The sequence below is a fragment of the Sminthopsis crassicaudata genome, chromosome 4 (genome assembly GCF_048593235.1).
Source record: "Sminthopsis crassicaudata isolate SCR6 chromosome 4, ASM4859323v1, whole genome shotgun sequence".
Classification (NCBI taxonomy): domain Eukaryota; kingdom Metazoa; phylum Chordata; class Mammalia; order Dasyuromorphia; family Dasyuridae; genus Sminthopsis; species Sminthopsis crassicaudata.
In genome coordinates this window covers 350788432-350810743 of record NC_133620.1, presented here as the reverse complement: position 1 = coordinate 350810743, position 22312 = coordinate 350788432, and the positions used below count along the sequence as shown (strand labels likewise).

General features: G+C 42.9%; 2 protein-coding genes and 1 non-coding gene across 4 annotated transcripts in view; all 3 read left to right on the top strand.

Moving 5' to 3' along the window:
• The window catches only part of MED24 (mediator complex subunit 24), a 33036-nt gene extending 30163 nt beyond the window's left edge, over window positions 1-2873 (top strand). For both annotated transcript variants that reach the window (XM_074261418.1, XM_074261419.1), the window contains 3 exons: window positions 574-654; window positions 981-1129; window positions 1382-2873. In XM_074261418.1, coding sequence (XP_074117519.1) covers window positions 574-654; window positions 981-1129; window positions 1382-1498 — 347 coding nt within the window. In that variant the 3' untranslated portion in view covers window positions 1499-2873. The remainder of the gene's footprint in view (window positions 1-573; window positions 655-980; window positions 1130-1381) is intronic.
• Window positions 2874-8734: 5861 nt separating this feature from the next.
• Window positions 8735-22304, top strand: LOC141539121 (mediator of RNA polymerase II transcription subunit 24-like). Its single transcript, XM_074261417.1, has 8 exons — window positions 8735-11761; window positions 12106-12188; window positions 12625-12711; window positions 16684-16721; window positions 17163-17245; window positions 17703-17881; window positions 17987-18089; window positions 18432-22304. Exons 1-8 carry the CDS (start codon window positions 11720-11722, stop codon window positions 18720-18722), a joined length of 906 nt encoding a protein of 301 aa, XP_074117518.1. The 5' UTR covers window positions 8735-11719; the 3' UTR covers window positions 18723-22304.
• LOC141542091 (small nucleolar RNA SNORD124) lies at window positions 16997-17101 on the top strand. The gene has a single exon (XR_012482093.1). It is a non-coding gene; the product is annotated as a small nucleolar RNA SNORD124 (small nucleolar RNA).
• Window positions 22305-22312: the final 8 nt, after the last annotated feature.

Sequence of the window (22312 nt, the reverse complement as noted above, 5' to 3'; positions counted from 1 at the left end):
CTGGAGCTGACAACTAAGAGGGCTTTGTGGACCTGAGAGAGTGTTCAGTAGAGCAGTGGGACAGAAATTGGGTTTCAGTACAGATGTCCCCAAAGGAGGTTGTTCCTTCTGGTCCTGGGAATTGTAAGTTGTTGGGCACAGGGAAAGTGGTTGGTGGCCAGGGTTTGCCTGGTTCTGGTCCCTTTGCCACTGATGAGACTGGGAGGGAGGCCAGTATGGGCACTCGTTAAGGCCGGGTTAACTCCCACCTTGTGTCCATTCCTCTGTGCCCCATTGTCTCAGCTTCCTTCTAGCTGACCCCATGCCCTGAGAGAAGTGAGAACTGGGGGGCTTAGGAGTCTACTCACCAGGCTCTAGGGCTTCAGGTTATAAGCACAGAGTAAAGGTTGGTTATTGCAGGTAACTCCAGGCTCCTCCTCCCTTGTTGTCACCATCCCCCCTCTCCCCCAGTCTCTTCAGCACTGATGTCCATTCTCTCCCCCTTCCCCCCTCTTCAGCACTCTTGTTGGGTTGTTTTTGAGGAAACAGTGTCTTCAGCTCTGCCCTCTTCCCCCCTCTCCCCCTTATGTACAGCTGACCGGTCCATGAACAGTTCTCTCTCAGCCTCTCAGCTGCACACAGTCAATATGAGGGACCCTCTGAACCGAGTCCTCGGTAAGTGACTTCCTTTCCTAAGCCTGGCCAAGTGGGCCCCAGAGGAGTTCTCTTCTTCCACCTTCCCTTGCCTGGTGGTGGGGACCCTCTGCTAGTCTTCTCCTGAATCCCTCCTTTAGTCCCCTGAACCAGATCATCTCCTCCTGTTTCTTCCCTTTTGCCTTCTCTTCTGTCCCCTCCTTTCTTGTCATTCTCCCTGAGCCCCCTTTCCTCTTGCTTTCTGCTTCCCCCTTCCCTGCTCTCTCCCTGCCTCTCTGCCCTCTTTCTTCTCCAAGTGCAGATTGCCCTTCATCCCTCTTGTGCCTCTTGTCTCTGTCCCTGCCCAGCAAATCTGTTCCTGCTAATCTCCTCCATCCTGGGGGCCAGGACGGCGGGGCCTCACACCCAGTTTGTGCAGTGGTTCATGGAGGAGTGTGTGGATTGCCTGGAGCAGGGTAGCCGAGGCAGCATCCTGCAGTTCATGCCTTTTACCACGGTAAACTTGGGGGCTGAGGTGAGGAATGGGAGGTGGGGGGCCCTGGACTTCCTCTTAGGGCACTGTCCTCTCTCTCACGTATCCCACTGAGAGGAGGGAGAGCTGGTGGCTCTGTTCTGTGCTGTTGAGGGTGAATTTGGGGAGGGGTGGGCGTGTACCTCAACACTCACGGGGAGGGGGGGTGCTACTTTTTTCGTGTGGTGGTCCATTGCAGGAAAAGGGCAGTGATTCAACCTCTGTTTTTCTGTGCAGGTATCAGAATTGGTCAAAGTGTCAGCCATGTCCAGCCCTAAGGTGGTTCTGGCCATAACAGACCTTAGTCTCCCTCTGGGACGACGGGTAGCTGCCAAAGCCATCGCTGCACTCTGAGAACTCTGAGAAAGCATAGGTGGCGAAGTCCTTTGTTATTATTATATATATTTTTTGGATTAAATTTGAGGAACAGGAGAGACTGAGCAACTGAGAGATCAAGCAATTCTCCTATTGTGATGACTGATTATTTATCAGGAAAAGGCCAGTGTCTCTTCTCTCAGCATCTATCTGTTCTCTGTGCATCTTTTTCTATCCCTGGTTTGCTTTCCATTCCTCTCCTTAACAAAAATTTGTCTTTCTACTTCTAATGGCTGCCTTGGGCATTGGTGTTTCAGTAAGCCTCCATTACCAGATGAGTAAAGTCCCATTCCTCAGGGATGGACTGTGGCAGCTACTCCTGTGAATCAGTCATCCTTGTGCCACTGCTCCTGGTCCTCCTTGATCAGCTTTTGCTTTGAATCATCCAGGACCACTGTAGAAGGATAAGGACAATCCCTTCCATCTGTACTGCACTCTCACCTCCAGTCACAAAACAGTCACCAGTCCTGGGTTTGAATCTTGGTGCAAACGTTTGCTAGCTGGGGATAGAGGGCCTGAATGCCTTCCATTCTTGCTTTTGCCTTTTGGAATCCCTGACTTTTTTCAAAGCTCAACTCAGGTGCTAACTTCTTCACAAGGCCTTTCCTGATCCATCCTGTCCCCCAGTTTGTTATTCCTCCCTTTTGAAATTACTTTGTATTTATTTATGTATACATTGTATCTCTGTCCCCTCCACAACTAGTAGATTTACAAGTCCCTTGAGGACTGGGGCTGTTTTTATGTTCCAGTGCTTGGCACAGCATTTTACACAGTTTTTCAGAGCAGACCATTGGGAACTGATGGTGAGCACATTCAAGACTGGATGGCACAGTGGATGATGGAGTGTTGCATCAGGAATATCTGCCTACAAATCCTGCTTCAGACATTTTCTGTCACTTACCCTTGCTCAGCCTCAGTTTCCTCATCTGTAAATAGGGATAATAACACACCCATTTCACAAGATAGTTGTGGGGATGAATGTAAAGAACTTTTCCAGTCTTAAAGCACTATAGAAATGCCAGCTATTCAACTCTCTTCTTATGAAGATTGGCATCTGCTGTGTCTTAGAAAGTCTTTATAAAGGGAATTGTTTGGGGCAGTAAGAGGTTAAATGACTAGCCCAAGGTCATAAAACTAGCCAAAGTGTCAAAGGCAAAACTTGAACTCAGGTCTTCCTGAATGAGGCTGGCTTTTCATCTGCTTCACCATGTTTCCTGTTAGACATGGTAGGTTCAATCATTTTTTTTTGTGGAATCATGTTGTATGACCATGGGGGAAGTCATGTAATTTCTCTGGACCTCCGTTTCTTTAACTGTAATAATGGGTATAATAAAAACACATGATACCTACCTCACATGATTGTAATTGACAAGGTCCTTTATAAAAATGTTTACCAGTACAGACAAGTAATTCTGTTTCCTGACCAATCTCTTGTTATCCTCAGTATACTATATTATACTATGATGTGGATTTTCCCAGTGTGGGTTTAATTAGATGGCTGCCAACGTCCCTTTAGATTGATACATTCTATGGTATTTTCCCATATTGCAGAATGGAAAGCCGAGACCTAGAAAGAATAACTCATTTCTTTTGTTTTTGTTATTGTTATTTTGTTTTGTTATTGTTTTACTGAGTTCTATAAAGTATTTCTTTGACAGTTTGATTTATATTGGCACAGTCTGATCCCAAGTATAAAATATTCTTTCAGCTATTATTTAGAGAAACAAAAGAGCTAAAAAAAATAATGGTTAATGATGAAAAAATAATAGTGCTTGAAGCTTCAAACTATTATAAAACAGTTACCTTTAAGATTTGCGGTTTACCAAAAGAATAGAAAAAAAAATAGGTCGTAATCTGGGGAAAATCAGTAACAATGGAACTCAACTCAGTGTTTGATGAATGAGAAACATTTAACTTAAGAACCCCCTATTTGTTAAAAGCTGCTGAGAAAAAGTGAGAAGTGGTCTGGCAAAAATCATACTAAGATCAGTGTTTTATGCCATATCCCATACTAAATTCAAGATGGGTACATGGCATTTATGACAGGAAAATCTTATCCTAGAAAAAGAAGAGAAGCAAGAAATTTACCTTTCGCAAATACAGGTAGGAAATGTATTCCTAATAACAGAATAAAATCAATTTTCAAAAGGTAAAGTAGATAACATTACATAGCACTGAAGAATTTTTGTACAAGCAACATTATTCTATCTAGAATAAGAATGAAAGAAGTTGAATAGGAACAAAATTTTTTGCATCAATTTTCTCATACAAGGTTTTCATTTCTAAGATATGTTGTTGTTTGTCCTTCCTTCTCAAAGAGGACCATGACATCAGAGAGATAATGCCATGATATGCAGGTGAATTGGATTTAAGTGAGGGAAAGCTGGGCAAAGTTACCTGCCTCACTTTCCCCTCCAAAGTCATCTAGGTCCAGTGGCCAGATATAAATTGGGACGACTAGAAATGGCCTTCCAAGATAGATAAACAATATGTGTATGTTTAGTTATATACCAAATGCCTATTCCCAATAAATTGTTAGGGATAATGCGGCTCTCTCTGAGATATGTCTTGTAGCCTGTATATTAAGGACCATGCCTAAGTGTGAAGGAGCAGCATGATTCTCCAAAAGCCCCCACAGCTGTGAATCATAACATCCTTAAAGGAGTTGCAAGGCAGCCTTTACTAACGCAGATGTTGCTTGTGAATTGGGAAAGAAATAAATTAGAAGGAAGAGGAGAGAGGTCAGAGCAAACAACTGCCTTTCAGTCTCCTTGTTATCATCCTTTCTCACATGAAGGGATATGTTCTGCCAGACAGAATTAGATCCCCAGGCAGCCACTAGCTCCCACAACAGTAAGTGATTTTTAAAAAGATTTGAACAGTTCTCAAAATGAACTGTAAATGATTATAAAGGAATGCTCCAAGTCACTGAAAAGAAAAATCAAAATTATCCTAATGTTTCACCTCATTCATCCTTCAAATTGGAAAAAAAAAAAAAAAGAATAGAAAATGTAGAGGGTTTATGGGAAGCTAGGCACACTAGGTCATTGTTAGAGGAGTTGTCAATCAGGACAACCATTTTGAAAAGCAATTTAGAATTATGTAAACAAAGTGAAATGTCTATGATCAGAGTTAAGAGATTCCATAATAGGTTATTAATAAGAAAATAAGGCTCCCACCTATACCAAAATATAGCAGCACTAATTGTGGTAGCAAAAACTGGCAACATTGTGAATGCTTAACAATGGGGAATGGTAAAACAAGTTGCTGGTGATTTACTATGCTGTGAACTATGAATATAGAGAAGCATTGAAAGACTCAGAAGATTTGATGCAGAGAGAGCCAAGAAAAAGACTATAAATAACTTATAGTGAAAAAGGAAGAAACAAGCTTGTAACAACAGAATAAATTTTGCAAAGTTATAAAGAACAAGAGAAATGAGAGCTCCATTCTCCCTCTCACAATTTAGGAGATCTGTTTATGTAGTCCATTGCATGTTTTGGTTTTGTTTTTGTTTTTTTTCCCTAGACTTTTATTACTCATTCTCTTTATTCACTTAATCTGCCTCTCAAACCATTATCTTATTTATTGAAAACTAACGATGTATTTTCAGACTTTTTTTTCCACTTTTTTTTTTTAGAAAAATTTGTTATGGGGGTGGCTTTCTGAAAGGGGGTGGGTACTGAAAAATGTTGGTGTTATTGAAAAAAAGTTGATTTATTTTTTAAAGCCTTATTTAAGGGGACAAAGGATTAGTACAAAGATTAGAGCTTTGATCACTTTTCAACTAGGCCATCTCTCAACCACACCCAATAAGAAATGTTGAAAGAACACTGGCAGGCTCCCATTCCCTCCTTAGTGAGACCCAACTTTTGAGAGGAAGGAGAAATACTGAGCTGGGAACTTGTTTCTCTTGATGTTATCCCTTCAAAATCTGTCAACTTTACACTTTGGAAAACTGGGCCTTGTGCCTGGGGGGAACTTCCCAGTTTGCCTTTTTTTTTTTTTTTTTTTTTCCCCTGTGGCTGGGTTTAAGTGACTTGCCCAGGGTCACACAGCTAGAAAGTGTTAGGTGTCTGAGACCAGATTTTAACTCAGGTCCTCCTCAGTGCTCTTATCCACTGCACCACCAAGCTGCCCCTCAGTTTGTCTTTTTTTAAGGGAGAGGAAATGGCTTGAGTATCCTTAGACACACTGACCACTTTTTTTTTTTCTGAGAAAGTCACGTAAGTAACTTAAAGGTGAAGAGTACACATTTCAAATCCCCCCCAGCACTTAATATGCTTCTGTTGCATTTATGCTGCAGAAGTCACAGCTTCATTTCCCTCATTTGTAAAATTATTCAGAGCATCCACCTCACAGGGAGGTTGTCAGGTTCAAAGAACATGTCTTTTACAAATCTCATAGCACCTTGTAAATGTGAGGAAGCATGGCATAGTGGATTTTGAACTGACTTTTGAATGAGGAAAGTCTGGGTACTGGCCATGTGATTGCACAAGACAACCTCACTGTGCCTTAAGCAACTCTCAAGACTTAGTTGCAAAGGAGGTGACACCCTAGGCAGGGAAATAAATCATAGGCAGAGTGCTAGTGTTAGTGGAAGAAAGTTTTTTCATAGAAGGTGCATGAGCTGGTCGTAAGGGAATCGTGGGTATGAGGCTTGTACTCACAGGAAAGCTATAGTAAGGAGTAATGTTTTTAGTATAAAGGTGATGGAGTCAATGTGAGTTAGATTTGTGGTAAGGGAAGATCAAGCTAAGAAGCATTTGCTAAGGGAGTTTACTCACCCAGGAGTTGAGTGTACCATGAAATCACAGACCCGGGCCTTAAGGGACAGACCATGGGATTGTCCCTAGGCCTGGCTCCATGCTGTTCTCTGCAGGTTAAACCTCTGGCCCAGATACTTTCCTCCATCCCATTTACCAGGTCATTTCTTCTCTGCCTGTCTCATCCCATTCCATCTTGTCCCTTTGTAGTTCTCCTCTGTCCCCTAATGCCCATCCTCAACCAGATGTCCTAAGCAAATATGTTCATTTACTCTCTTAGGGCCATTCTCCCACTCTTAGCCCTTTTTAGGAGAGGGCTCCATCTTTCCCTCCCATCCTCCTGCAGGGCATTTCCAGTCACCATCCCAATTGAGAAGTGCAGCAACTTACTAACCTCAAAGAGGAGCTATATGTGCTACCTGTTATCGATCTTTTTCTCAAGAAATATTTGTGACAATCCCTTTTCATGACCTACACAATAAGTGCTTATCAAAAACTTATTATGGACCAGTACTGTGCCAGGTATTGGGTATGCAAAAAATCAGTCAACATTGACTAAATGCTTTCTGTGTGTTAGGCACTGTATTATGGTTTGGGGATATAAAAATAAAAAGGAGACAACATATAAAGGAAGTAGAGTTAAAAAGGATGGGAGAACGCCTCTTGGATCATTAGCTGAGACTTCAAGAAAGCTGAAGTAGAAGGGGAGAGATCAGAAGAAAGGGGATGAGGGACAACCAATGAAAATGCCCTGAATCGGGTTATAGGAGTGTGTATGAAGGAACCATAAGGAGTAAAGGGTCTCTAGATTGCAAAGTACATGGAAGGGAGATTTAGAAAGAATGGAAAAATAGGAAGGGGACAGGTTATAAACTGCTCTCTGCCTTTTTCTGTCTCTAAGTGACTTGCCCAGGATCACACAGCTGGATGTGGCTGAGGTTGGATTTCTACTCAGTTCCTCTTGACTCCAGGGCTAAGGCTCTTTTATCCACTTTGCCACCCCAGCTGTCCCTATGAAGGTCTTTTAAAGCCAAAAAGAGAATTTACATTTGATTCTGGCACCAAAGTGACCCTTTTCCCTATTCAATAAACTGCAGCAGTGCTCTATTTCCTCAGGTCATTTTCATTGGCTGTCCAGAATGCTCTCCCTTCTCACCACTATCTCAGTTTTCTTGGCTTCTTTCAAGTTTTGAATGAAGCCCTTGCAAAACCTCCTTAATCTGAGTGGCTTCTTTGTGATATGATTCCAAATTTGTTCTGTATACATCTTGTTTATACTTGGCGGTTTACATGTTATTCTTCCTCCACATTAGACTTTGAGCTGTTCCACCTTCCTTTATTGTCTCCATTGTTTAGCACTGGTGCCTGGTACTTAGTGGAAACTTAATAAATGCTTATTAAATGATTTTGGTATTGGTTAAGCTGGCTCCCTCAGACTCTCTACCTCACAGTTTCTCTGGGAATTGGGGAGAAGGAAATGGAGAGTAGGAGAAACAGGCTCAGTTGATGAAATTATGAATAAGCTATTTCTATCAGAAATCTTTGTTTTTCAGAAATGAGCGTGGTTATTGGGATCCTAGGAAAAGGAAAAAAACTAGGAAAAGTGTGAGGATGGAGATGAGGTGGGGAGAAGCAGAATTTGTGTAGCTGAGGGAACAAGAGATTGGGAAAGGCAGATAGTTGGGAAAATATTGAGCAACCCTCTTGGTAAGTACCATCTTCATCACATACCTGGTGAGCACGATGTCGTGGAAACGACCAGGAATGCCTTCACACATCTAAGCTGCTAGAATTCACAGGTTCTTAATCTGGAATAATTGAAGCATCAAAAAATATATATATATTTTACTGTAATTTGTTTCCATTTTTATCTTTGGTAATTTATTTTGCGCATTTAAAAAGATTGTAAAAACAAAGAGGAATGCTAAAAACTATCTGCATGTATTTGGAAAAATTAAAAAAACTTAAAATATAACTGGGTAAAATTTTTTAAATTAAATAAATAGAAAAAAAAAACTACATTGTTCTTAGAAGAGATTCAGAGACTCCCCGCATTACCAGTGGGGTACGAAAATCAAGAAAGATTCAGAAACTTCTTTCTGGAGTGTTATGAAGACCTAGAAGACCTGCAGGGTTCTGAGATGACCTCACGTTTTAGGAAAAGCCGTGTGGAGGCGGGGCCAACGCAAAATCCAATGGTTCTTTGGACGCACAGACTGGTTTGTTACCTGCGCTTAAACTGCAGTTCCCAGAAATCAAGCGAGGGTAGCCCAAACTCATCCTTCCGAGATTCCTATTGGTTCTCGATGGCCGCGTCCGACCAGTCAGATGCAAGCTTTTTGGCGGAAGCCCACATGGCCGTGCTTCTTTGGCCGAAGAAGTCTCTTCCGGCGTATGAGTCTGCCGTGGTTGGGCTTCTTCAGAGGAAGACACCTTGAGGAGGGCGGGGGTCTGGAGAACCCGGGGGAACATGTCGGGGGAAATGGCTGGCTGACTACCAGAACCGGCTTAAGTTCTTACGCTTAGTCTGCTCATTTTGGGGCTGGGCGGAAAGCGGGGAGAGCCCGTGGGAGACCCCACTCCCGAAATCAGGTTAGCCTTGTCCCGGGCCCGAGCGGCCTCCCTTTGTCCCCAAGCAGGCCATCCTCCAAGCGTGCATGAGGCGATGCCGTGATGGTCCACGTGCCGTCGTCGTGGAGCATTCTTCCCCAAGGGCCTCGGAGACGTCCTAGTCTGGCAGGTGGGGAGGCTGAAGGGGAGGGGCAGGCCGTGGTCGCACCATCCCCCAACCCTTACTTTCTGCCGTGCCTAAAGGATGCCCGCAGCTCCCAGGGACGCTTTCTGGAGGCAGAGGGGACCCAGCCTGAGGTGCCCTGGGAGCTGCTGCTGCTCAGTCTCGTCCAACTCCTCTGACCCCATTTGGGTTTTTCTTGGCAAAGAAGCTGGATTGGAACTCAGGTCCTCCTAACTCCGGGACCCGCGCTCTATCCACCGTGCCGTCTGTCTTCCCCGCTGGGGAGTGGGGAACAGCGGCAAGTAGCTAAAACTCCCTTGGAAAGGGCCAGTTTTAGGGGATTCAGAGGGAGATGCGGGCAAGGGACAGCTCTGGAACTAATGAGCCGAAGCAAACTAGCAGGGAACAGTTAAGAGCTTCCGATCTTCTAAATGTCTGCTGGGAATATAAGTGCATGTGAAAACCAGCCCCTTCCCCCAAGTGGCTTATGTTTTAATGAGAGAAGACCGCACAGAAGAGGGTGAAGGTGGGGCAAAGGAAGGCCCCCCCTGGGCTTGGAGACTATGAGTCTGGAGAGTTAGGAGCAGAGCTTGCAAGGCAACGAGGTTGGCCAGTCTGAGCCCCCGTCCCAAACGCCGCCAGGAAGAGCCCTGGTGGGAGAAGAGGCGGCGTGCTGGGTTTGGTATACGAAGACACTCGTGTTTATTGTTCCTTAAGTTTGGGATTAAATTACGAAATTTGAAGAAAAAAGTTTTTGTTCTTGAGGAGCCCAGATAGCCCAGCTTTCACCTGCTGGGATATTAAAATTTAGACAATTTCCATTGTATAAATAGTCACTGAAGATGGGATTCCATTTATATGATAGTAAATATATAGTTACATAGTGGATAATAAAATATGTAGTAAGATATAGTTTGCTAAACTCCACCACAAGCTAAAAATATCCAACAAAGATTGGATATCATTGCTGTTTGGGCATAGACTCCAACTATTTGGATGTCTTCTAGCTCTTAATTTAGGAGCCCAGAATTTTTTGTATTAAGAATAATTTTTGGGGCAGCTAGGTGGCGCAGTGGATAGAGCACCAGCCCTGAATTCAGGAGGACCGGAGTTCAAATCTGGCCTCACACACTTAACACTTCCTAGCTGTGTGACCCTGGGCAAGTCACTTAACCTCAATTGCCTTCTCTACAAAAGTTATTCTCCATCATTAAAGTTACATTTATTTCTCTACCCTATCTTAAGCCTATTAATCATAGCACAAAATTAGTAAATTAGAATGTTTTATTTTCTCCCATCCATCATCATCTGTATTTGATATATAAAGTGAAAGATGAGGCACAACAGCATTACCCTTTTCACTGGATTACAAAATTATCCCTTATCCTTTTTTCCCTCTTCCCATAAACAGTGATTTATGTTCTGGGGATTTTGACTCCTATCAACTCCTCCCACCATGTAATCATATACTTAGAATTGTAAGGGCTATCACAGCTCATCTAATCCACTCCCCAAACACTTTATATATCCTGGTTTCCAAGGATGTCAAGCCAAGAAACCGATGTGTCTGATGTGTTCATTGCTACTGAAGATACAAGAGATATTTGTGTCTGTGTGCTAGTCTCTGTCCTCACTGTCTGGGAAAATAAGACTTACAGGTCAAATAACTATTATGTGTCAGAGCTCGAGATTCAAGTTTCCCTCTTTTTGATTCATAAATCCAGGGATCTTTCCACTATACTCCTCTTTTTCTCCCCCCACCCCCAATATAATTAAGTGCTAAGTGAAATGCAGCAGAATTTTAGAGAAGAACCAGAAAGCTTAATCTCAGGTGAAAGAATTTAAGAATTGAAAGATGAATAGGATTTGGGTAGTTGAAGCCGAAAAGGAGCGGTATTCTGGAGAGAAGAGCGAATATAAAGGTACCAACACTGTGAGGGAGAGAGAGGAGAGCAGTTGGATTAGAAGACTCAAGGCCATCCATGGGTTGGCTCCAGAGACAGGAGTGCTTTGTGGGACATCTTGGCTATACCAGCTGCTTTCAATTCTCAACCTGCCTCTTGTGACGGAACACCTAGTCCTCAGGTCCAGCAGTATATGATGCCCTGACCACTAGGAAGGGTTTCTAGAAATTTCAGCCCGTGTTATTCCTATCCTATTGCTATTCCTATCCTATTTGGAAAAAGCATGCTCCCACTCAGGCCGCTGGGTGCATATCCACTGTTAGTTGTTGCTTGTAAAGTATACATTAAAGAAGCCATTATTTCCTACCTCCTCCAGTCTTTCTCCAGCAGTCTCCTGGACAAACTATTGAGCAGTCACTGTTGAAGCTTGGGAAGACCTAGCCAGTGAAAGCAACTGCCATTTCCAAGGTCAGGCAGAAGAGTTTGGAGCTCCTTTGAGAGCTCATTAGAAAAATGTTGTTCAGTTAAGAAGCAATCTCAAATTATATTAGAACGGGGTCCTCGACCACTGAAAGATGAACTTGATTGCTATATGACCTTTTTCTTCATCTTACCTCCCGATTCCTCAGGTTTGGAAGAAAGTAAAGACATACCCTTGGAGGGTGGGGGAGAAGGTAAACTTTCCCAGACTGGGGAGAACTCAAGCAGTTTTCAGGTGTAAACTGTTGCCTTAGGAGAACAGGAAGGATGGAAATACGGCCCAGCCTGGAACTGGATATCATTGAGAAAGCAGGAAATGGTGAATGCTAAAGCTGGGCAGCTGGGAATTATGAAGGAGGTGAATAGTTTGATTGCCCTTAGATCAGTTACTTGTGTATTACAAATGTTTTGATAACACAATATAATTGGTTTTCTTTGTAATCCTCTGTATTTTGCTTGTTATATTTAATAGCTTCACCCCCAGGTAAATACACTTGTACACACATCACCATCATCACCACCATCCCAGCAGAATAGGCAAGATGCCACTTCTCTTTCCATCACAACAGCGGCACACCCAGCCAGTTGGCCTGGGCCACAGGCCTAGCAAAATAACACCTGTGCCTAGCATTGCCATGTGTGACTAGAAATGGAAAAGGCGGCACACAGCCCAGATTGGGGTTTCTGGCTCTTTCTTTGTAGGACTTCACTGAGGATGTCAATTGTGCCTTTGAGTTCCTGCTGAAGCTCACACCCTTGCTAGACAGGGCTGATCAGCGGTGCAAGTGAGTGTTGCCCTGGCTTCTGTCCTGCTGATGTGCCCAAGAGAGGCCATTCTGTGTGTGGGGCCCTCTCCTTCCTAGCTCACCTGGACCATACTTGTAGCATGTTACAAGGCAAGCTGTCTCATCTCCCGATTCACCCCCTCCCCCCCTCCCCAGATGCCTCCTGCCCTGGGAAAGACTGGGAGGAGAGATGTTGGTGAGACAGGATTCCTCATTAGCTGAGTAGACATGCCCCAGATGGGGCAAGCAGACCTGCAGCCTGTCCAGTCTAGTGCTTCCTTGCTCCCCTTTCTCAGGCCCCCAGAAAAGCTTCTAGAAGTCTCTGCTTCCAGAGCTGGAGCAGGTCTGAAGAAGCCAGATTCCCTGTGCCCTAAAGGCTCTCCTGTGTGTCTGTTCGAACATTGTCCTCCCACCTGCCCCTGTTCTTCCTCCCCAGCTGTGACTGTATCAACCTGCTGCTTCAGGAGTGTAGTAAACAAGGCCTGCTCTCTGAAATGAACAAAGACAGCCTGACAGAGAAGCGGTAAGTGTGCCTGTAGTTGGCCCACCTTGGCGGTTTTATATCTTCCCCTCCTGTGCCTGTGGATCCAGATGGGGCCTCTCGGGCTCCTGTTTGAGTTTGTGTCTGTGGCCAAAGGCGGTCCAAGTACACGTGCTCTGTGCTTGGGGTCTGGGCACTCACTTATTCCTTAACCTCCTCGCCATCTCTCTGAGCAGGAGATCAGGAATTGACATTGATACTCATTTCTCTCCCTCCCTCTTTCCTCTTCTCCATAGCCCACCTGTTTTCCCTCTGATGAGAAGGGCATGGGGAGTAGAGACACTTTAAATATTGGGCATAATGAAAGAGCCCTTCCCTAGTTCTAAGAACTAAGAGATTAAGAAACAATCTCAAACTGTATTAGAAGGGGGTCCTCAATCACTGAACTCTCTTCTCATAGCATATAACATGTACAACCTATATCAAATTGCTTGCCTTCTTAATGAGAAGGGAAGGAGAATTTGGAACTCAGAATTAAAAAAAAAATTTTTAGCAGTATTTTATTTTCCCAAAACATGTGAAGATAGTTTTCAACATTCATATTTGTAAGACTTTGTGTTCCAAATTTTTTTCCTTATTCCCCCCCTTCCCAAGACAAGTAATCTGATATAGGTTAAATACGCGCAGTTCAAAAACAAAGAAAAAGTGAAATACTATGCTTCAAACCATATTCATTCTCATAGTTCACTTTTTGGATGTGGATGGCATTTTCCATCCCAAGTCTATTAGAATTGCCTTGCATCACCTCTTTGTTAAGAAGAGACATGTCCATCACAGTTGATCGTCACATATTTTTGTTGTTACTGTGTACAGTGTTCTCTTGGTTCTGCCCACTCCATTCAGTATCAGTTCATACAAGTCTTTTCAGGCCTTTCTAAAATCCATCTACTCATCATTTCTTACAGAACAATAATATTCCATTATATTCATATGTCATAACTTATTCATCCATTTCCCAATTGATGTGCTTCCACTCAGTTTTCAGTTCCTTGCTACTACAAAAAGGGCTGCCACAAACATTTTTGCATATTTAGGTCTCTTTCCCTTCTTTATGGTCTCTTTGGGATATAAGCCCAATAGAGAGACTGCTGGATTAAAGGGTATGCACAATTTGATAGCCCTTTGGGCATAATTCCAAATTGTTGGTTGAATCAGTTCACAATTCCACCAATAATGTCTTAAAGACTCAGCTTTCCCATATCTCCTCCAGCATTTGTCATTATCTTTTCCTATTATCTTAGCCAATCTGAGAGATGTGCAGTGGTACCTCAGAGTTGTCTTAGTTTGCATTTCTCTGATCAATAGTGATTTGGAACTTTTCATATGACTAGAAATAGTTTCAATTTCTTCATCTGAAAACTGTTTGTATCCTTTGGCCATTTATCAACTGGAGAATGGCTTAAATTCTTATAAACTTAAGTCAATGAGGCCTTTATCTGAATCCTTGAATGTAAATTTTTTTCCCCCAGTTTATTGCTTCCTCTCTAATCTTGTCTGCATGATTTTGTTTGTGCAAAACCTTTTTAACTTAGCATTTTGTATTCAGTAATGGATAATTTTGTAGTTCAATTTTGTTTCCAGTTTTTGTATTGTTAATTGTTTTCAATAATGTACTCCAGTTCTTTGGACTTAAATTCCTTCTTTTTCCACAGGTCTGAGAGGTAAAACTAGCCTTGACTCAGTTTTTGATTTATTTTATTTTATTAAAATAATCCTTTTTGTTATGATTTTGAAAATCATCAGGAAACACAAACATTTGTATGTATAAAGAAAAATAAGAAAGGACCGAGTAAAAATATTGTGAACTTCTGACTTAAGCATTTTTTAAATTTAGTTTTTACATTTAACATTCATTTTTAAAACATTGAGTTCCAAATTCTCTCCTTTCCTCTCTCCCTGCTCCTCCTTATTGAGAAGGGAAGCAATTTGGTAAAGGTTATATATGTGTAGCCATGCAAAAACATGTCCATGGTAGTCATTTTGTGAAAGAAAACAGAAGAGAAATAAAAATTTAAAACCCAGCAAACCCAAATTTCAAGAAAACCAAAAAAAAGCATCAACTTTTATTTAAATATCATCAGTTCTTTCTCTGGGAATGGATAGCTTTTTTCATCATAAGTCCTTCAGCATTGTCTTGGATCATTTTATTGCTGAGAATACATACTATTTATACCTGATATTATTACAGTTATTTTGTATACAGTACATTTCACTTCAAATTAGCTCATGGAAATTCTCCCAGGTTTTTCTGAAAGCAACCTGCTGATCATTTCTTTTTTTGTTTTGTTTTTTCGTTTTTTATATTTTTTCCTTTATTTAAAAAAAATTAGTGATATTTTATTTTTCCAAATACATGCAAAAGATAGTTTTCAATATTCCCCTTCAAAAAACCTTATGTTCCAAAATTTTTCTTCCTCTTCAAGATAACAAACAATATGATAAAGGTTAAACCTGTGCAATTCTTCTAAAGATATTTCCATATTTGTCATACTGAATAAAAAAAAAATCAGATCAAAAGGTGAAGGGGCGGGAAACACAAGCAATAACCACAACAAAAAATGAAAATAGTATGCATAGATCCATAGTCAGTCTACATAGTTCTCACTCTGTATGTAGATGGTACTTTCCATCACAAGACTATTGGAATTGCCTTGAATTACCTCATTATTGAGAAAAGCCAACACCCCACAGCTGATCATTACATAAACTTGTTACTTTGCTCAATGCTCTCTTGGTTCTGTTCACTTCATTTGGCATCAGTTCAGTCTTTCCAGGCTTTTCTGAAATCAACCTGCTCACCATTTCTTATAGAACAATATTCCTTTACATTCATATATCATAACTTATGTGGCCATTCCCCAACTATCAATTCAATTTCCAATTCCTTGCCACTACAAAAAGGACTGCTACAAAAATTTTTGCCCAATGTGGGTTCTTTTCTTTTTTTTTTTATGATCTCTTTGGGATAGAGACCCAGTAATGACACTACCAGATTGAATGATATGCACAGTTTTATGGCTCTTTAGGCATAGTTCCAAAATGTTCTCTATAATGGTTGGATAGCATCAGAGTTGTCCTAATTTGCATTTCTCTAATCAATAGTCATTTAAAGCATTTTTTCATATGACTAGAAATGACTTTAATATCTTTAATTTATCCATGTTGCATTTCATAATATTCTCAAGTTCTTCTTTGGCAATAACTTGCTCCCTTCTCCATAGATCTGAGACATAGACTATTCCTTGCTCTCCTAATTGACTTATATTATCACCCTTTATGCCTAAAAATCATGAACCTATTTTCCACCTTATCTTAATATGGAGTGTTAGATGTTGTTCAGCACCTAGTTTTTGCATACTATTTTCCATTTTTTCCAGCAGCTTTTGAACTCTGAATTTAAAAAAAAAAATGAATGTTAAAATTTTTTTATGTTATTAGAAAAAAAATTTTTTTTTAAATATTGGGCAAAGAGTGATCAGTCATTAACCAAATATGAGTTAGAACAGGAAGTATTGGGAAGAGCTTTGGACTAGGGAGGTAAGAGACCTGGTAACCTAGAGAAAGTCTGATTCTGCTACTAAGGAGCTCTGTGATCTCAGGCAATTTGCTTCACCCCTTTGGGCATAGATTTCTTCCCTGAAATACCTTGATTGCATTAACTGGTATTGAAGGACTTTTCCAGGCCATGCTGCTGCATTATTCAGTAATTCCTTGTGAAATCCTGTTCTAGCTCTTCTCCAGGGAAAGTCCTTCCCATGTACTAGAATTTGTTTCTACCATTAGTTGGCCTTTGATGTTTGTAGAGGTTGTGGTGATGAAGCAGTATTTTGGTGTGATGTGATTTACAACCCAAGTGCTAAGACTGACACTGTCAGGAAGCACAGATTTCACCCCCTCCCCACTGTCTCTGTTGTCCCAGGTCCCTCTTTTGACCCAGCTCCCCTCTTTCCACAGCTTGAATGAATTCACAAAGCATATCAATGGTGAAAACTGTAAGTGATCTCCTTGGCCTCTACACCCCCCTCCCCCCCATTCCCTTAGGAACAGGTGGCATTAGGGTAGGGTTGGGGGTCAGGGTGGGTGGAGGGTGTGGTCTCTGCCCCATGAGGTATGACTAATCAGGGACCCTTCATGGAGCAAGAGAAGGCAGACAGAGAGGGTTCTGGTAGAATTGTGGCCGCCTGTGCTCTTTGTGACCCTGATTCTGCCTTTGGGGAAGGAGGGAGAAGCAGAGGGGAGGCTCTGTGAGAACCTTTGGGGGACCCCTGTAATACAAGGGAGGAATGATGTTCCAAGTGAAACCCCAAGAAAAGGAGCCTGAGTCCCAGGCCTGTGATGGAGCCCTTCTCTTCCTGACCTTCCTTGAGCTGAAGCCTTCTTGCCCTCAGCCCTGGGTGAGCTGGGCTTCTGACTTGGGCATCCACTCCCCACAGCCAAAGCAGCCTCGGTGCGTGCGCTTCTCTTTGACATCTCCTTCCTCATGCTGTGCTATGTGGCCCAGACCTATGGATCTGAGGTCAGTGAGAGGGCAAGGGCAGTGGGCAGTGGGGGGGGGGGGAGGGGAGGGGAAGAGTGACAAGGGACTCAGGGAGGTGGGAGGGGAAGGCCAAAGGAACCTTCCTCCATCCCCAGCTCTCAAGAATTGAGACACTTAGGCCAGGGGTGGATGGTGCCTGGGCCCTCAGGAGAGGGACCCCTTCTCCTTCTCCCCTTCCTCCCCATAGGCTCATGCAGAATCTTTGGGGTCATATCCTCACTGACCACAAGATGGAAGCAGAGGCTTCGTTTTCTCCTCATTCCCCTGAAAGGGTGGCTGGTCCCACAGGGAGAGAGAATGTTGGGAATTGAGGCCTCCTCAGGCAGAAGTGGGGGGTCCTCTGAAAGCTTTTGTCACACTCCCCTGTCATCCCTGTTGTCAAGGTTACCTGGTAGGGAAATACTTGATCCCTCTCCTTCCTTGTTCTTCCATCCAGGTCATTCTGTCAGAGTCAAGCAATGTGGGTGAAGTGCCCTTCTTTGAGACCTGGATGCAGATGTGTATGCCCGAGGAGGGCAAGATCCTGAATCCTGACCACCCCTGCTTCCGACCTGACTCCACCAAGGTGGAATCCCTGGTTGCCTTGCTCAACAACACCTCTGAAACGAAGCTAGTGTAAGTGGCGTTGGAAGGGTGCAAGTAGGGCAGGAGCCAGGTCCTTCTCTTTCAAGAGCATGCTCTTGCCTCCATTTTGGTGACCTTCCTCTCTCTTCCCAACAGGCAGATTTTGAAGTGGCACGAGGCCTGTCTCAGCATCTCAGCTGCCATCTTGGAGATTCTGAATGCCTGGGAGAATGGAGTCCTGGCTTTTGAGTCCATCCAGGTAGCCATCCCTCTCCATGACCAGTAATGCCTTTTGGTCTCAGCATATGACATTCTTATTTTCCACTTGTCCCACTCCTCTTTTCCCTGGAGGGCTGGCTGCCAGCTCTGGATATCACTGCCTCTCCTTAGGGTAGAAGTCCCCCATCTGTAGGACTCTAAAATCTGGGGCCTCTCCTTCTGTAGCCACTTCTAGGCCTCTGAGTCCCTCTAAGTCCCTCCCATCCCTCCTTTTCAGTGTGGGCTCTCTGGATGAGGGTGGGCTGAGCTCTTGAGGCTTCCCTAGGGCAAGCAGTGTCCAGGGTGCAGGGCAGGGCTGCAGCTAATGTGTTTTCTCTCCCAGAAAATCACAGACAACATCAAGGGCAAGGTGTGCAGCCTGGTAGTATGTGCTGTTGCTTGGCTTGTGGCCCATATCCGGATGCTTGGCTTGGATGAGCGGGAGAAATCACTGCAGATGATTCGACAACTGGTAGGGCCTCTCTCCAGTGAGAATACCTTGCAGTTCTACAATGAGAGGTCTGTAATCTTCCCTTTCCCCTCCCAACCTTTCCTTGCACTTCTGCATACTGTGCCTCCAATCACAGTGATGCCTCCTGGGCTAGAAAAGCCAACCATTTGTGTAAAGGGCTAGAACTGAGCAATGCACTTGGATAATGAAGCACGTGAGACTAATTGCTAATTGGACAGTTCCCTATTAAATTGTTTGAACGTTGACCCTCCCCAGCTGTTCTGTGCTGACTTGATTGGTGGGACAAAGAGGGGGAAGTGACGTGTGTGGGAGGAGTAGGAGAAGGAAGAGGAATTGAGACACGGATGCTGAGTCAGTCTCTCCTGGTGTTTGAGGGAGGAAGGTGTGTTTGAGGTTGCTAGACCTAACTCCCTGACCTTGACCGTAAAAGATCAAGAATAAAGACGTGTTGTGATCCTGACTCCCGTTGATTTCTGGGAAGACATAGTTCCAGCATTTTGGCGCCCATCGTGGGGCACGAACCTACGACCCTGAGATTAAGAGTCTCATGCTCTACTGACATGGATGATATATTGGGATGTGCACCTGAGGAACAAATGTTAGAAGCATGTCTACAAAAAAACATAGAAATACTAAGGAATTATAAATTGCACATAGCTTCAGAAAAGATTCAAAGACATGCTCCTTTTCAATATTTAGGATATGAAGTATATGCTAAGGTGCTTATAGTACAAAAACTCTCCTTAAGAACAGAGAAGCTAAACACCTTAAATGACTTCCAGAAATTGATAGGAGATATCCAATGGATGCGTCCCGTGCTAGGCTTGACTACCTGTCAATTGCAACCATTATATGACATTTTAAGGGGAGCCAGTGCTTTAAATTCACCACGCCAGCTTACAAAAGAAGCTCAAGAGGCTTTGAGACAAGTTGAACAAGCTTTATCCAATGTGGTTGAAAGAGTCACTCAAAAACCCTTGCAAATATCAGTTTTTGCTACACAAGAGGCACCCACAGTAGTCCTTCACCAAGGAGACAGTGTGATAGAGTGGGTGAGCCTCCCAGCACAACCAGAACAAACCCTTATTCCTTACCCAGTGCTTGTGGCTAGAATTTTATTAAAGGCCATTAAATGAGCAGTACAATTATCTGGGATAAGACCTAACAAGATATACGCCTTTTATACTAATGCACAAGTTAATGTGTGCTGTGAAACCATCCCAGAGTGGCAAATTTTATTAGCCATGGCTCCAAATTTTATTAGCCATGGCTCTAAATTTTACATACGGGTCTCCATTAAAAATAATCAGATTGTTACATAATTGGCGATGGATTCTTGAAGAAAAGGTTTCTAAAGTTCCTCTTAAAGGACCAACTATCTTTACAGATGCATCCAAACATAATATTTGCGCTGTATATTCTTGTGACTTAACTATAAAAAGAGTAATCAGAACTCCTTTTCAGTCCACTCAGCAGAATGAATTGTATGCAATCATTCTAGCTCTTGCTTATTATCTGGGAGACATAAATATAATATCTGATTTGGCCTATTCAGTAGGTGTGGTACAAAGAATTGCCACAGCCCAAATAAAATTTGTAGCCTAAAATATATATCAGCTCTTTAAGGAATTTCAAGAGCAAATGCGAAAGCATCCAGGTAAGATTTATATTTTTCATGTCCACTCCCATAGTGGACTTCCAGGTCCTATTTTTGATGGTAATTCAAAGGCAGATAGCCTTCTAACCATGTTTACCAGTACTCCTTTATTTCAAGAAGCACAAGAATCTCATTCTAAATATCATCAGGCTGCCTGAGCTTTACGTTTACAATTTGGAATAACAAGAGAAGAAGCTAGGAGCATAGTAAACTGTACAGCTTGCCTTCCTTTCCATGCTCCTACACTCCCTCCAGGGAAGAACCCTTGTGGTTTCAGACCTAATGAAATTTGGCAAATGGATGTGACCCATTATAGAACTTTTGGTCATCTATCTTTTATCCACGTCGTGGTAGACACCTTTTCAGGATTCACATTTGCAATGCCAGCAGCAAAAGAGACAGCCCGAGTGGTCACTGAATTCCATATACAAGCATTTGCAATTATGGGTGTGCCACAAGCAATAAAAACAGACAATGGACCTGCATATATGTCTAAACATTTAGCACACTTTTGTGCACAGTATAAGATTTTACATACCACGGGCATACCCTTTAATCGTCAAGGGCAGGCAATAGTAGAGAGAAAAAACAGAGATATTAAGACACTCCTCCAAAAACAAAAGAAAGGGGGAGCCATGGGTAATTCCAGAGAACTTCTAAATCTACTTCTCTATACCATTAATTTTTAAATTTTTGACAAAGATGCACTGGCTCCGGTAGACAGGTTTTATAACCTACTGGAAGGGCAGTGTCCAGTGCGAGCAGCTCCACTGTCTTTAGATAATTGCCAGGTGATGTGGAGAGACCCAGAAAGTGGTGAATGGAAGAGACCAGAAAGGTTAACTGCTTGGGGGAGAGGGTTTGCTTGTATCTCCACAGATGGAGAAGGAATCAGATGGGTGCCAACGAGCCGTATTCGCCTTGTCCATCGGAGAGAGATGTAGCAGACCCTTGAAACGAAGGAGAAGACCCAAGAAACATCGGGTGGTTCCGTTGCTGACTGTGCCCACCACTGAAAGAGCCTGGCAGTTACGGCGTTTGACTCATGGATATCAAAAATTGTTAGACTTGAAAATCCTCAAAAATCTTTGGATTCTCTGAGATGTGATAAGACCATTATAGGACTTGAAAACCCTCAGGAATTATTGGATTCTCTGAGATGTGATAAGACCGTTATAGGACTTGAATCTTCAGGAATCATTGGATTCTCTGAGGCATCATAAGACTGTTGCGGGAATTAAAAACCTGTAGGGATCATTGGATTCCCTAACATATAAAAAGACTGATGTGGGACTTAAAAAACTTGTGGGGATCATTGGATTCCCTAACACGTGAAGCAATGGACAATAGATTGGTTTTGGACTATCTCTTGGTTGCTGAAGAAGGCATATGTGTGACTGATGTTTGTATACACTCCTTCTCTAGGACTTCTGGAAATCTTTTACAAAACCGTGTTGATTTATATTGTTTGTTATATCACTACTTGCATATACAATTCCTGTTTGTTACACCACATCGAGTCTGCACTGACTGTGGGGAGAGCCATCACTAATAGCCTCTGCGTTATTACTATGTGCTTGTGTAATACCTCTCATGCTAATGGGTTTTCTGCATACTTGTCCCTAATAAGGCCCTTCAACCCAGAAACCCGCAGTCAATCCCCACTTCTCTTTGGTGCTTTTCATCTCCCTTCCTGAGATGTCAGGGGGTGTGTGATCACTTCCTTTTTTGGGGTTCTCACCTCCCTGAAAAGTCAGGGATGGCGCTACCACCTGTGGTCTAAAACAAAAGAAAGCAGGAGATGTAAAGGGCTAGAACTGAGCAATGCACTTGGATAATGAAGCATGTGAGACTAATTGCCAATTGGACAGTTCCCTATTAACTTGTTCTGTGCTGACTTGATTGGTGGGACAAAGAGGGAGAAGTGATGTGTGTGGGAGGAGTAGAAGGAGGAAGAGGAAATTGAGACACGGACCCTGAGTCAGTCTCTCCTGGCATTTGAGGGAGGAAGGTGTGTTTGAGATTGCTAGACCTAACTCCCTGACCTTGACCGTAAAAGATCAAGAATAAAGACGCAGTGATCCTGACTCCGGCT

What these genes read in the sequence shown, in the direction of transcription:
- LOC141539121 (XM_074261417.1), top strand. Translation starts at nt 11,720, where the DNA reads ATGGTGAATGCTAAAGCTGGGCAGCTGGGAATTATGAAGGAG. An exon ending in CCCAGACCTATGGATCTGAG is followed by an intron (nt 17,246 to 17,702) that starts GTCAGTGAGAGG and finishes TCTTCCATCCAG; the next exon opens with GTCATTCTGTCAGAGTCAAG. An exon ending in ACCTCTGAAACGAAGCTAGT is followed by an intron (nt 17,882 to 17,986) that starts GTAAGTGGCGTT and finishes TCTTCCCAACAG; the next exon opens with GCAGATTTTGAAGTGGCACG.